Raw genomic sequence first — 13,307 nt, 5'->3', positions numbered from 1 at the left:
CGCACTGACGGTAGCCCACCAGGCTCCTCTGTCCAGGGGATTCTCCAGGCCAGAATACTGGCGTGGGATGCTGTTCCCGTTTCCAGATCTTCCCCACCTAGCGGTTGAACCGGGGTCTCCTGCGTTGCAGGTGGACTCTTTACCATCTGAGCCGCCACTAGGTGAGGTAGTTGCTATTCTGACTGACGCCAGTTTGTCTTCGTGAAGCGCCACCCCCCACTCTGCTCTGTGGCAGATACTGACCCTGGCACGGGGACCCCGAGATGAGGACACCAGCCATCCCTCCCGGAAAAGCGCCATCTGATGAGGGAGAGGGGGGCCAGTTCAAGCACGTGGTGATGCAGGACCTGTGGTTTAGAGACTCATGCCCAGTGGGCTCCCGTGTCCTGCCCGAGGGACCCTCAGGGCTCTGGAAGCACCGCGCCCCAGTGTTGGCCAGAGCAGGCCTCGGTGGGCAGTGCCCACGCCGCCTCCGTGGAGGGCGAGGTGGCAGGTCCGCCCCCGGCCAGAGGCCCTTCCCCTTGTCCTGGAGGCGCTCTCCTGGTTGTGGGCCCCCCGGGACTCCGGCACAGCATCCAGCAGAGACCCTGGCAGATGGAACGCACCGGCAGCGCCGCCCCTCCCCGCGGACTGACCGGCGAGGAGCATTCTGGAAGAATGCTAGCAGTTGTCGACAACGGCTGGCTCCGTCGCCGGGGCGGGGTGGTGGGGAGGCTGCATCACCGCATTCATAATTTAAGAATCTGAGCAAACAGGGGCCCGTCCCCTCCCCTCCCCCATGCTGTCCTGGCATCTGGGTGCTGGCCTCCTGACTCGGAAGGCTTTATCCAGAGCACCCTTCTCCCCCCACGCCCTGCCCCGCCTGTCCCCGCTGGGTGCAGAGTGGGGCCCTTCTGTGGCCTGAGCGCCCACCGCACTGGGGCTTGTCACCCGCCGGCCTCTCCGCCGAGGACAGGGAGGTGGTCCTCAGGGCCGCGCACGCACCCCTCCCAGCAAGCATCCCCTGCTCGCCCGCTGGGCCCGGCCCACTGCCCCGGGGCACAGTAGGTGTCCAGGCGCTGTAGCGGCGAGTAACCAGGGATGGCCCCACCCCCACCGTGGCTGCTGGCACCTTGCCCGGGCAGGTGGGCCCTCTGCACGGGGATAGGGTGGGCGGCGGCCCGCAGACCGCCCCTGAGGGTCCCTGGGCGGGTCCTGGGAGCGCGGGCTGGGGCGTCGGGCCGGCGCGGGAGGAGGCCGTCCGCCCGCCCTTCCGCCCGCGCCGCTGGGGGCCGCCCGCGGGCCGCGCCGGCCAGAGCGCGCCGTGCGCCCCGGGCCCCGCGCCGGCACACGCTCGGCGGCCGCGGCGGCGAGGAGAGCGGCGGCGGCGGGGCCGGGCGGGCGGCAGGAATGCGGAACCGGCGCGCGGGCTGAGCTGCCCGGGATGGCGCAGAGGCGGCGGCGGCGGGCGGCCTGCGTGGGGCCCTAGTGCGGCGGGGCGGGCGCTCCCCACCCGGCGGCGCGGCCATGGCCGAGGAGCGGCGGAAGGCCGTGCTCGAGCTGCTGCAGCGGCCGGGGAACGCGCGCTGCGCCGACTGCGGCGCCCCGGGTAGGTGCGGGCCGGCCGGGCGCGCCGGGGTGCTGTGGGCCCGCGTGGGTGCGGGCGCGGGCGGCTGCGGCCCGGGCCGGGTGCCGGCCTGGATGCCAGCCCCGGGCCGGGGAGGGCTGCTGCGGCGCCGGCAGGGCTGGGGGGGCGCGCGCCGCGGAGCCCGGCTCCCGCTCGGGTGGGGCGCGGGCCCGGATCGCGCCAGCCCCCGGCCCCTGGCGCTGTCGCCGCCTCCCCTCCCCCAGGCTGCGTGTCTTGTCACCCGCCGGCAGCCACCGCCTTGCGAAACCCGGGGCTCCGCAAAGAAAGAGGAAATCCCGGCGGGAGCCCGGCAGCAGGGAGGGGATGGGCGAGCGGGGCCGCGGCTCCTCCGCGGGGATGGAGGGTCCGCCGGCGCCCCCACCTGCGGTGACGTCATGGCCCGTCTGCAGCCGCCCCCCCACCCCCGGCCCTGCGCTGGGAGCGGGGGAGGAAGCACCTGCCGCGGCCGCGTGGGCCCGCTGGGAAAGGGGTCGCGGGGCCCCTCACCCCCAAGCCTCGCTGCCCTGGCCAGTGGCCGGTTCAGGTGGGGCCCTGGGCAGGTGCCGTCTCCCGGCGCGCGTCTCCTGGACTCCGCTCCTGGGTGGTGCCTGCGCTGGGGCGATTTCCGAGTCGCGGGAGCCCTGGGGCTAGCGTTCAGGGATCGGCAGGAAGAGCAAAGGCTTTGCTCTCAGGCCCCGCGGACCCTGCTAGGGAGCTGGCCGCCCCTGGCGGGTGGTGCTGCAGTGGGGGTGAGGCAGGAACAGCCCCCAGCAGCCGGGCGGCCCTCCGGCCTGCAGGGACACGCTGGGTGCTCCTGGGGGCGCCTAGCCTGAGCCCCTCAGAGCAAGCCGAACAGCATGGAGTGGCTGAGGCCCCAGAGAGGGCCGGTGGGGACACGGACTGTGGACATCGTCGGCCAAGCAGGACCCACCGCCCGGCTCCCGGCCGCGGCTCGCGCACTGGGCTGGGAGAATCTGCTGGCGCGCCCCGAGAGGAGGCAGCGGCAGGCTTCCCTGGAGGCGGGCGGGCCGAGGGCCTTCCCCACGGCCTCCCTCCGAGCCGGCTGCCCAGGGCCTGTGGCTGTGCGCGGAGCCCGCATCGCCGCCGCCTGCTGCTGCCGCCCGCCTGTGTTTCCACTTGTCAGGAGGGCGAGCCGTGCCAGGGAGTGGTCTGGGGAAGAAGGCAGCCTGCACCGGCTCCTGCCAGGCCTGGTCTGAGGGGCAGGGCCATGGGGCCAGCCTGCCCAGAGAAGCTTCTTGGGACACCGAGCCTCCCTGGCAGGAGGGAGAGGGGGCCTCCTTGGTGTGGTGGTCCTGCAGCCGCCGCACCCACCCACACACCCACTTGGCCAGGGGCACTCCGCCCCTGCCCCGCGGGCACAGGCGCTCAGGAGAGCCGCTGCCTGGTGCTGGGCCACACCCCTGCCCTTCAGACTCGCTCCAGGGCCTCAGATCCTTGCCTCGTCTGTTTGGCAGCCTGAGGAGCAGCCAGGACCTGGGCCCCTGTTTCACAGCTGGGGACACCGAGGCCTGGAGACCTGCAGCTGACTCCGTGGGCGTGGGGCCTCAGGGGTGACCGCTGTCCGGGTGCCCGGCCCCCTGACCTGTGTCACACCGCAGCCCACCCGGAGCGGCGCCTTGGGGCTGGGGGTCCCCAGGGCCCTGGCCCCCCAACCACCAGGTGTGGGGCTGTGGGGATAGATTTGGGCAGGTCGCCACATGAGGGCTGCTGGCAGGGAGGCCGTCTGGGGGTGGTTGCAGCCCCTAGACCCTAGACTGTGGGGCTGTGACCTTAGAGTGGGCGCTGCTGCCCTTGAACATGGGGCCTGGTCTGAGGCTCCTGGAGGTGCTTCTCACTGCAGGCCTGCACGGGGGGATCTCCGTTCCAGAGGTGGGGGGGCTGCACTTCTTTCCTCTGGGTTACCCGCCTTGTTGGTCACCCACCAGGTGACCGTCTGGCCTCCGACAGGCAGGAAGGGCGAGGCCTCCACGCGTTCCCTGGGCTGAGGTGTGGGTGGCCCTCCTGTGGGGCTTTGATGCCTGTCACCTGGACCGCCAGGTGAAACCAGTTCTGACTGGCGAGGTCTGGGCTTGTCAAGGAGCGCTTTCTGGGAGTGCGTGTGGTGGGATGGTGGTGTGGAGACCCTGCTGGGGGCCCGGGGCTGGGGGCCGGGGCTCCCTCATCCCTCAGCTGGGACTGGAGCGTCTGCTTGCCCGATCTCAGAACAGGAGGTCTGTGCCCCACCCCAGGGGGCTTCAAGGCAGAGGTGACTTTTCAGACGTTGCTGTGACGCGGGGCAGGAGCGCCCAGGCTGGGCTCCGCAACGTGGCTTGATTTGGGAGAGGGTCCCCTGAGAGCGTGGCCGGCAGGGGGCTGCTGAGGAGTGGGCTGGGCAGATGGTCCCCGCCCCCTGGAGCCGCAGCCCGCTTGGGCTTTAGGTCGCTATTTTCTTCATTGTGGGGAAGTACGCGCAGAGTCACCCTGTCACTGGGCGCTCGGCGGCGTTAAGTGCATCCACGTGGCGCAGCGTCCCCACCGTCCGCCTCAGTCTGTCTCGCGAGCTCTTTCCATCTTGCAACAGAGGCCTGTTCAGTTAGACACTGCCTCCCTCCTCTCCCCAGCCCGCAGCCTTCCCTGGCCGTCTGTGGGCTCGCCCCAGACGCGCAGGATCGCGCAGGCTCTGTCCTGCGTCTGATGCGTTTCTCTGAGCAAAACATCCTCAGCGTTTATCCTGCTGAGTCTGGCGTCACAGTTCCCCGCCTTCTTTAAACAGTAGTGATGTTGTTGGCTGCGGCATCGCGCTGGTCTCAGGTGTGAACACAGTGACTCGACGCTTGTGTGCCCTGAGAAACGGCCGCCGCAAGAGGTCTAGCTAGCGCCCTCGCACAGCGTCCCTTCCTCGTGGCGAGCGCCTTGCAGACTTGCCCTCAGCAACTCCCGGGTGTCTGCTGCCGCGCTGTCGGCCCCAGTCAGCACGCTGTGCATTCCGTCCGCAGGCCTCGTTGATTCTGTAACTGGAAGTTGGTACTTTCTGACCCCTCTTCACCCAGCCCCACCTCTGACAACCTGTTCTCTCTCTGTGAGTGTGGGGTTTGGGGTTTTGCTTCTTAGATTGCACGTGTTAATACAGCATTTGTCTTTCTGTCTGGTTTATTTCACTCAGCGTAACGCCCTCAGGATCCATCCACGTGGTCACGAATGGCAAGGCCTCCTTTTTGACGGCTGAACAGTATCCGTGTGTGACACGTCTTTATCCAGCCATCCGTAGCTTCACTGTGGTAGACGGTGTGTGGTAAACATGGGGATACAGATATCTTTATGAATTCATGTTCGTTTCCCTCAGTGAAATATCTGGAAGTGAAATTACTAGATTGTACGGAAGTCCTTTTTTAACTTTCTGAGGAACCTCCGTACTCTCTTCTGCCTGCAGGTCGCCCAGATGTATCCTTATATCCACCGCCGCCCTTGCATCCTCGTCTTTGCAGGCTTCTTATTTCCCGTCTTTTTCTTGATGGCTCTTCTCATGGGAGTGAGCTGACACCTCCCTGTGGAGTCGATCTGCGTTTGCCTGGTGGTTAGTGGTGTGAGCGTCTCTCCACGCACCCGGCATTGGCACCTCTTCTTTGGAACGATGTCTCCTCAGAGGCTTTGCCCACTTTTTAATTGAAGTGTTGAGTCTTTTGCTGGTTTGCTATCACGTGAGTTCTTCGTGTGTTTTTGGATGTATTTAGGCCCGTCGTTAGGTACACGATTTACAGATGCTTTCTCCCATGGATCGCCTCTTTATTTTGCTGGCGGTCTTGCTGTGCAGGAGTCTTTAGCCGCACTTGTTCATTTTTGCTTCTCTGCCTTTGCTTTTGGGGTCAGACCCCAGACTCATCGCCAGGACTGGCGTCAGGGAGCTCGCTGCCTCTACTCCTCCGGGAGCTCCGCAGCTCCCGGCCTCGCACTCAAGTCTTTAGTCCATTCTGAGCTGATTTTTTGTAAGACAGTGGTCCCATTCATTCTTTTGCACATGGAGGTCCAGTTTTCCTGTTCATTGAAAACACCGTCCGATTTCCTTTGTATAGTCTTGGTTCCCTCGTTGTAAATTAATTGACCACACAGGTGTGGGCTGACTTCTAAGCTCTCTGCCCTGTTCCGTTGATGTGTACGTCTGCTTTAATGCTAACGCCATCCTTTTCTGCGCACTTTCTCGGTTACGACAGCTTTGGAACGCAGTCTGAAATCAGGAACCGGGATGCCGCCCGCCTTCTTCCTCTTTTTAAAGCTTGCTCTGGCTGTTTGGACTTCGAGGTTCATAAACATGTTAGGATGGTTTGCTTTGTGGTGCCATTGGAATCTTGACAGGGGTCTCTGTAGATACCTACTTTGACACTGCGGATGGCTTTGGGGAGTGTGGCCGTTCTGATGTCAGCTGTCCCTATGCGTGAGCGCAGCGCGTCTCCATCCGCCCGTGTCTCCGGTCTCTGGCTTCAGTGCCTTGCAGCTTTCAGTATATGTGTCTTTCACCCCCTTGCCTAAACCTATCCCTGCTAAGTCGGCTTCAGTCATGTCCGACCCTGTGCGACCCCATAGACGGTAGCCCACCAGGCTTCCCTGTCCCTGGGATTCTCTAGGCAAGAACACTGGAGTGGGTTGCCATTTCCTTCTCCAATGCATGAAAGTGAAAAGGGAAAGTGAAGTCGCTCAGTCGTGTCCGACCCTGTGCGACCCCATAGATGGCAGCCCACCAGGCTCCTCCGTCCATGGGATTCTCCAGGCGAGAGCTCTGGAGTGGGTGCCATCGCCTTCTCCAAACCTATCCCTAGGTGTGTTATTCTCTTTGATGCAACTGTAAATGTGCCGTTAGCTTACTTTCTCTCTCTGATACTTTTATTTGTGTGGCTTTGTTTTGGGCCGTGCCGGGCGCTTGCTGCCGCGCGGGCTCTGTGTCGAGCTGCGGTGTGTGGGCGTCTCTTGCTGCAGAGCAGACTCCGGGGCACTTGGCCTTCAGCGGCGGCGGCTCCTGGGCTCTAGAGCACAGACTCAGTGGCCGGGGCGCAGGCTGACCCCTGCATGGCGCGCGGGGTCTTCCCGGCTCAGTGGCCCTGGTGCAGGCTGGCCCCTGCACAGCGCGTGGGGTCTTCCCGGGTCGGGGCTTGGACTTGTGTCCCCTGTCTTGGCAGGTGGAGTCTTTGCCGCTGAGCTGCTAGGGGAGCCTCTGATCATCTGTGTGTGTTGGTGTCTAGTGTAAAGAAACACAGTAAATTGATGTACATTGATTTCTGTCCTGCAACTTTGCTGAAGTCGTGGAATAGTTCTAACAGCCTCTCCATGGAGGCTTGGTTTTCCACGTATTATACATTGTCGTCTGCAAACAGCGACAGTCTTACTTTCTCCTTTCTTGCTTAGGTTTCATTTTTTTCTTTTTCTCGCCTGTTTGCTCTGGCTAAGCGTTCCAATACTTCGTTGAATAACAGTGGCGAGCCTGGGCACCCTTGACTTGTTCCTGGTCTTGGAGGAAAGGCTTTCCGCTGTTCTCTGCTGACTATGCTGTCAGGGAGGCTTGCCGCGGCCTTTGCTGTTGAGAGGACTCCCTCTGCTCGCTTTCCTGAGAGCTTTTCCATAGATGGGCACTGAATCTTGTCAAGCGCGTCTTCTGCGTCTGTCGGGAGGGCCGTGGTTTCCACTTTCCGTCTGGCGGACCGCACGGATCCTGTTGCTCCCCTGGCGGCTCAGTCGGGAATCTGCCTGCAGTGCAGCCGACAGAGGAGGCTCGTGTTCGATCCCTGGGTCGGGAAGATGCCCGGAGGCTGAAGTGGCTAACCCACCCCAGTATTCTTGCCTGGAAAATCCCATGGACAGAGGAGCCTGGCGGGATACAGCCCATGGGGTCTCAAAGAGTCAGACACGACTCAGCGGCTAACCCACCACCACTGATTGATTTGGGAATATTGAACCGTCCTTGCATCCCTTGTGAGAGTTGGACTGTAAAGAAGGCTGAGTGATGAAGAATTGATGCTTTTGAAGTGTGGTTGGAGAAGACTCTTGAAGAGTCCCTTGGACTACAAGGAGATCCAACCAGTCCATCCTAAAGGAGATCAGTCCTGGGTGCTCATTGGAAGGACTGATGCTGAAGCTGAAACTCCAATACTTTGGCCACCTGATGTGAAGAGCTGACTCACTGGAACAGACCCTGGGAAGGTTGAAGGCAGGAGGAGAAGGGGACGACAGAGGAGGAGATGGCTGGATGGCATCACCTACACGATGGACATGAGTTTTAGCAAGCTCTGGCAGTTGGTGACGGACAGGGAAGCCTGGTGTGTTGCAGTCCATGGGGTCGCAAAAAGTCAGACACGGCTGAGTGACTGAACTGAACTGAACTTCGTCCCTAGAATAAATCTCAGCTGATGATGGTATATGTCCTTCTAATGCATTGTTGAATTTAGTTTGATGACAGTTTGTTGAGGATTTTGTATCAGGGATATTGGCCTGTGATTTCCTTTTTGTGTATCTTTATACAGAAAACCAGGTATCTATCTGATTTTGGTATCAGGGTAATGCTGGCCTTGTACAGTGAGTTTCAAAGTGTTCCCTCCTGTTTCTGGAAGAGTTTGGGAAGGACTGGAATTAATTATTTTTTAAATGTTTGGAAGAATTCACCAATGAGGCTGTCTGTCTTGCACTCGGGGTTGCTGGGAGGTTTTCGATTATGGACTCAGGATCCTGGCTCGTTATTGGCCTGTTCAGACTTGCTGTTCCTCCGTGATTCAGTCTCGGCAGGTTGCATGTTTCTAGGAAATAATCAGTTTCTTCCAAGTTGTCCAATTTCTTGATTTCTAGTTTCATACTACTGTGGTTAGAAAAGACACTTGATGCGATTACGGCCTTCTCAAATTAGCCCTGTTTTCTGGCCTAACGTGTGATTGATCCTGGGGAATGCCCGTGTGCACTCGGGGAGGATGTGTGCTCTCTGTGGCTTCTGGATGGAATTTCCTACGTGTGTTGTCCAAAGCCAGAGCTTCCTGCTTGGTTTTCTGTCTGGATAATCCAACCACTGGTGAGCGTGGGTGTTAGCGTCCCCTCCTCTTACTGTGTTGCCGTCTTTTCTCCTTTTACGTCTGTTGACATTTGCTTTACATTTTGGGGTGCTCCTGTGTTGGGTACCTCAGTTCAGTTCAGTTGCTCAGTCGTGTCCGACTCTTTGCGACCCCGTGGACTGCAGCACGCCAGGCCTCCCTGTCCCTCACCAACTCCCGGAGCTTCTCAAACTCATGTCCATCGAGTCGATGATGCCGTCCAGCCATCTCCTTTGAGTGCCTAAATATTTGTGAATACTCACACTGCCTTGCTGGGTTGATCTCTTTATGGAACGTCCTTCTTTGTCTCTCATTGCCATACTTGTCTCAAAGTCTTTTTTTTTTTCTGAGTATTTTTTCCTAAGCATAGCTATCCCAGCTTTCTTTAGACTTCCATTTCCTTCCATTTTAAGGTCAGATCATACTCCATTGTACGGATGGACTATTTTACTTGCGCGTTCTTCCATCGGTGGGCGCTTAGGCAGCGTCCACGTTTCAGCTGTCGTGGACAAAGCTGCTGTTGACGTGGGTGAGCAGACGTCTCAAGGGTCTGCTCTCGGTCCTTCTGGGTGTACTCGCGGAGGTGGACTTGCTGGGTCACATGGTTAATTCTTTCTTTACTCTTGTGAGGAATCTTGTGCTGCTTTCCAGAGTGGCTGTAGCATTTTATATGCCACCAACAGCGCACGTGGGTTTGAATCTCTCCCCATCGTCACCGTCTCTTGTTTTGGTTTGGGGGCAGCAGTTGCCTCACGGGTGTGAGATGCTATCTCGCTGTGGTCCTGATTTGCACTTTCTTAAATCATTCATCACGGTGAGGATCTTTTCATGTGCTGACTGGCCGTTTATATATCTTCTTTGGAGAAATGTCTTTTTAAATCCTTTGCCCACTTAGAAATTGGATTGTTGGTTTTTTTTTGCTGTTGAGTTTTGGGAGTTTATATATTCTGGATATTAACCCCTTATCAGATATGTTATTTGAAAATATTTTCTATGTTTCTGTGGTTTCAGTTTTTACTTGGTAGATAGTATATTTTGATGCACAAAATTTAAAATATTTTCATGAGGGAATTCCATGGCAGACCAGTGGTTATGACTGAGTGCTCTCTCTGCTGAGGGCCAGGGTTCAGGCCCTAGTCAGGGAATTAAGATTCCACAAAGCCATATGGCATGACCAAGAAAAAGCTTTTTTAATTTTCATGAAATCCAGTTTGCTTGTTTTTTCTTTTCTTGCCTTTGCCCTTTGGTGTCACGTCCAAGAAAGCATTTTCAAACCTGGCGTCATGAAGGTCCTCCCGTGTTTGCTTCTCAGGGCTTTGTTGGCTTAGGCCTCACACTTAGGCGCCTGGTCTGTTTAGAGCTGATTTCTGCATCTGGTGTGAGTCAGGGTCCAGCTGTCTTCTGCAGGTGATAGCCAACATTCCAGCACTGTTTCTTGAACAGACAGTTTTTCCCGCTGATCTTGGCACTTTGTCAAAAAATAATTTGACCATATATGTGAGGTTTATTTCTGGGCTCTCTATTCTGTTCTGTTGGTCTCTGCCTACTTTTATGCCAATATGTTTTGATTATGATTTGATTACTGTAGCTTTGGAGGTCCCTTCAGATTGCATATGAATTTTAGGATGGGTTTTCCTATTTCTGCAAAAAAAAATTTTTGGAATTTTGATAAATATTGCATTGACTTTTTAGATCATTTTGGGTAATTTGGCATTTTAACAGTATGAAGTTTGCAATCCATGGACGCACGATGTGTTTCCTTTTATTTATTTCTTCTTTAAATTCTTTCAGGAACGTTACGTTGCACAGGTCTTTCTCCTCCTTGGCTAAGAAGATTCTGAAGCACTTTGTTCTTTCGATGCTAATGTGAATGGCGTTACTTTCGTGGTGTCCTGCTGAAACTGTGCTGTGTGTATACGTGGTGTGTGAGCATAGACACGTGTGCGTCTGTACGGCAGCTGGTTTCCTGCGTGTCAACGTTGAACCCTTTGCTGCTTTGCTTAATTCATCTACTAGTCTTGGTGGCTTTTCGGTGGCGTCCTTACGCGTCTCTGCGCACCGGGCCGCTTTGCTGGCGAGCGAGATGGTGCTGCCGCCGCTCCTCCTCTGCCGGGTGGATGGCTCTCACTTCTTCTTCTCGCCTGACCCTCCGGCCAGAGTCCCCAGAACCCTGCTGAGCACAGAGGTGCAGCTCCTGTTCTGGTTTCTCTGTGTGTCTCGCCAGCCGTTCGAGTCTAAGGACACGGAGACTCTGGGGTGGGCAGCCACGTGGGCTCAGAGCTGAAGCTGAGCAGAACCGATGCCGTTGACGTGCAGACCGCCCCTCGAAGCTGGCTGGCTCCCGCAGGCTCCGGAGCTCAGGACCAGTTCTGTCGTCCGAATCTGCAGGCGCCGTGACGCTCCAGGTGGAGAGACTCCGGGTGCTCCCTGCCCCACCAGCTTCCCGGAATCTTGTCCAGGATGGGCCCTCCACTGTGGCTGTGCAGGACAGCGTGTAGGCCCAGAGGTGGCCAGCAGCGGGCCAGCCTCACCTGGCCCACGGCAGCCCCACCCAGAGCCAGAGTCAGCCGTTGCTGACCTCGGATCTGCCCCAGAGCCGGCGCTGCCCTGCCCGTGTGTGAGTGTTGGGGCACCTTGCCCTGTGCCTTGCTTGAGCTGTGCGCTCTCGTGGGGGTGGCCGGTGGGCAGGTGGCCCCGTGCAGAGCCCAGACGGGCTGCGGGCGCGGCAGCCCCTCCTTCCTGGGGGTCGGGAAGATGCTGCCTGCTGGAATGTGGAGGACAAGCTTTCGGACTGTTGGAGCCGCTGCCCACCCGGCCCTGTCGAGGCTGCTGCAGGGAGTGGGCGGCGGCTCTGGGGACAGCAGGGGAGCTCGGGGTCACCTCAGCTAAGGGCCGGCCTGGGGTGGGTTCAGTGGGGAGCTGCCTGAGCCGTGTTCGGGGGCCCGGGGGAGGGGAGCTGGAGGACACTGAGCCCTAGGCGATCCTCGTGGGGACCCAGCCAGCAGAGCATTCGGGGGACCACAGGGAGGGGGGCCCCACTGTTACAGAGGGGCAACTCGGGGTCACCAGTTGGTGGGGCCCGGGATGGTGGGAGCTGCCCCGCGGAGGGAGCAGGCCCGCCCCTGCTGTGACCAGGATCCCCAGAGGAAGCAGTGCTCGAGGTGCTTTTGTTGTGGGGGGCAGCTCTGATGGAGGGGCCGGATGCCCCCGCCTGTGTGTGGCCCCAGGTTAACCGGCGAGCCTTTTTGGGCTGGGCTTCCCCTGCCTGTGGCCGCCCTGGCACAGGCCTTGGTAAGAGTGGGGAGCATTGGGCAACAGGGGGCCGTGGAGCCTTGGCCAGGCGGCGGTCAGCACGGGGCCCCCGGGTGGGGGTGAGCGGCCTCCGTGATGGGAGCGTGTGGGTGCAGCCGGGCCTGGGGCTCTCACGGGGGGAGACTGTTGCTGCGGTGTGACCTGTGGACAGGTGGTACCGTGGCTGCCAGGGTCCCCCGGTCACGGGGGTGCAGCTCCTCCCGAAGCAGGAACCTGCCGGGCCCCTGCGAGCCTCGCTTGTTGCAGGGAGAAGTGGAGAAGGCCGCGTGTCCAGCGCTGGGACGCGGGCTCGGAGGTGCCCGCGGTGCAGAAGGACTGAGTGGTGGGGGGACCGTCGAAGCCTGAGGAGCTGGGTGTGCCGGCAGCTCGGGTGTGGGCAGAAGGGCCGGGAGGGCCTGCGGGAAGAGGGGGAGCCGTCCAGGCGCCCGGGACGCGGGCGGCGGATGGACTGGAGATGCCTGGCACTCGCGGGGGTTCCGGAGCTGAGGGCCGGGCTGGGGGCGGCAGAGCCGGCCGAAGGTGCTTCCCCGTTCGCTCTCCTTCACCTTCACTGTGGCGAGAGTCACGCAAGGCAGAGCTGACCGTGGAAAGGGAAGAATTCACGGCTTTAGAACGTCCCCTGGTTGCGTGACCACCGCCTGCGTCGAGCTCAGATCGTAGAGCCAAGAGCCCAGATGAGAAGCTGGAGGGCCCCTGGTGGGGTGTGCGTAGCCTGCGGGGGGCTGTGGGCAGGGGACCCGCGGTGGTGCCTGGTCCAGGAGGGCTGGGCTTGGCACCAGGGAGGCCAGGGTCTCAGAGGGCACCCGGTGGAGCGGCGGAGGTGCGGCTGGGAGGCGAGGAGGCCCTCGGGCCCAAGAGGGGCTCTGACCACTGGGTCTGGCCGCTGCTGGGAGCGATCCGAGAGAGAAGGGAGCGGGGCCCAGGCGGGGAGGCCACGCCAGGCCCGGGTCCACTGCTTGCCTCTCCAGGGACTGGGTGGGAGGAGAGAAGGTGTGGCCACAGACAGGCGCTGAGTGCCTGCTGGATGCAGCGCCCCCAGAGCTCGGGCTCCAGTGGGAGGCGAGGGTGGGCACCCCAGCAGCGCTGGACGCATGGAGGGCGGCTCAGCAGGGGGCGCCTGCAACAGGCGTGGGCAGTGCACCCCGAGGCTGGCGCCTGCCCCCCACCTCGGTGCCCCTTGGGCCTCTGCCCAGAGCTCAGCCCTCCCCGCTGCAGCCCGCGGCCTTGCCGGGGGCCCCCCACCCCGGGCTCAGCAAGGGGCACACCTGCTCCTCCTGCCTCAGCCCCAGGACGTGTCTCATCTGCCCTGGAAGAGCCAGGGGGCTGAG

At 60.5% G+C, this 13,307-nt stretch overlaps 1 protein-coding gene across 2 annotated transcripts in view; it reads left to right on the top strand.

Annotated features, from left to right (window-relative positions):
- The first annotated feature begins 1,506 nt into the window (after positions 1 to 1,506).
- Positions 1,507 to 13,307, top strand: part of ADAP1 (ArfGAP with dual PH domains 1) — a 34,339-nt gene continuing 22,538 nt past the window's right edge. For both annotated transcript variants that reach the window (XM_068967123.1, XM_068967122.1), the window contains exon 1: positions 1,507 to 1,588. In XM_068967123.1, the coding sequence (XP_068823224.1) occupies positions 1,507 to 1,588 (82 nt within the window). The remainder of the gene's footprint in view (positions 1,589 to 13,307) is intronic.

This window comes from Capricornis sumatraensis, chromosome 3, assembly GCF_032405125.1.
Source record: "Capricornis sumatraensis isolate serow.1 chromosome 3, serow.2, whole genome shotgun sequence".
Classification (NCBI taxonomy): Eukaryota; Metazoa; Chordata; class Mammalia; order Artiodactyla; family Bovidae; genus Capricornis; species Capricornis sumatraensis.
This window is presented reverse-complemented; position numbering and strand designations above follow the sequence as displayed.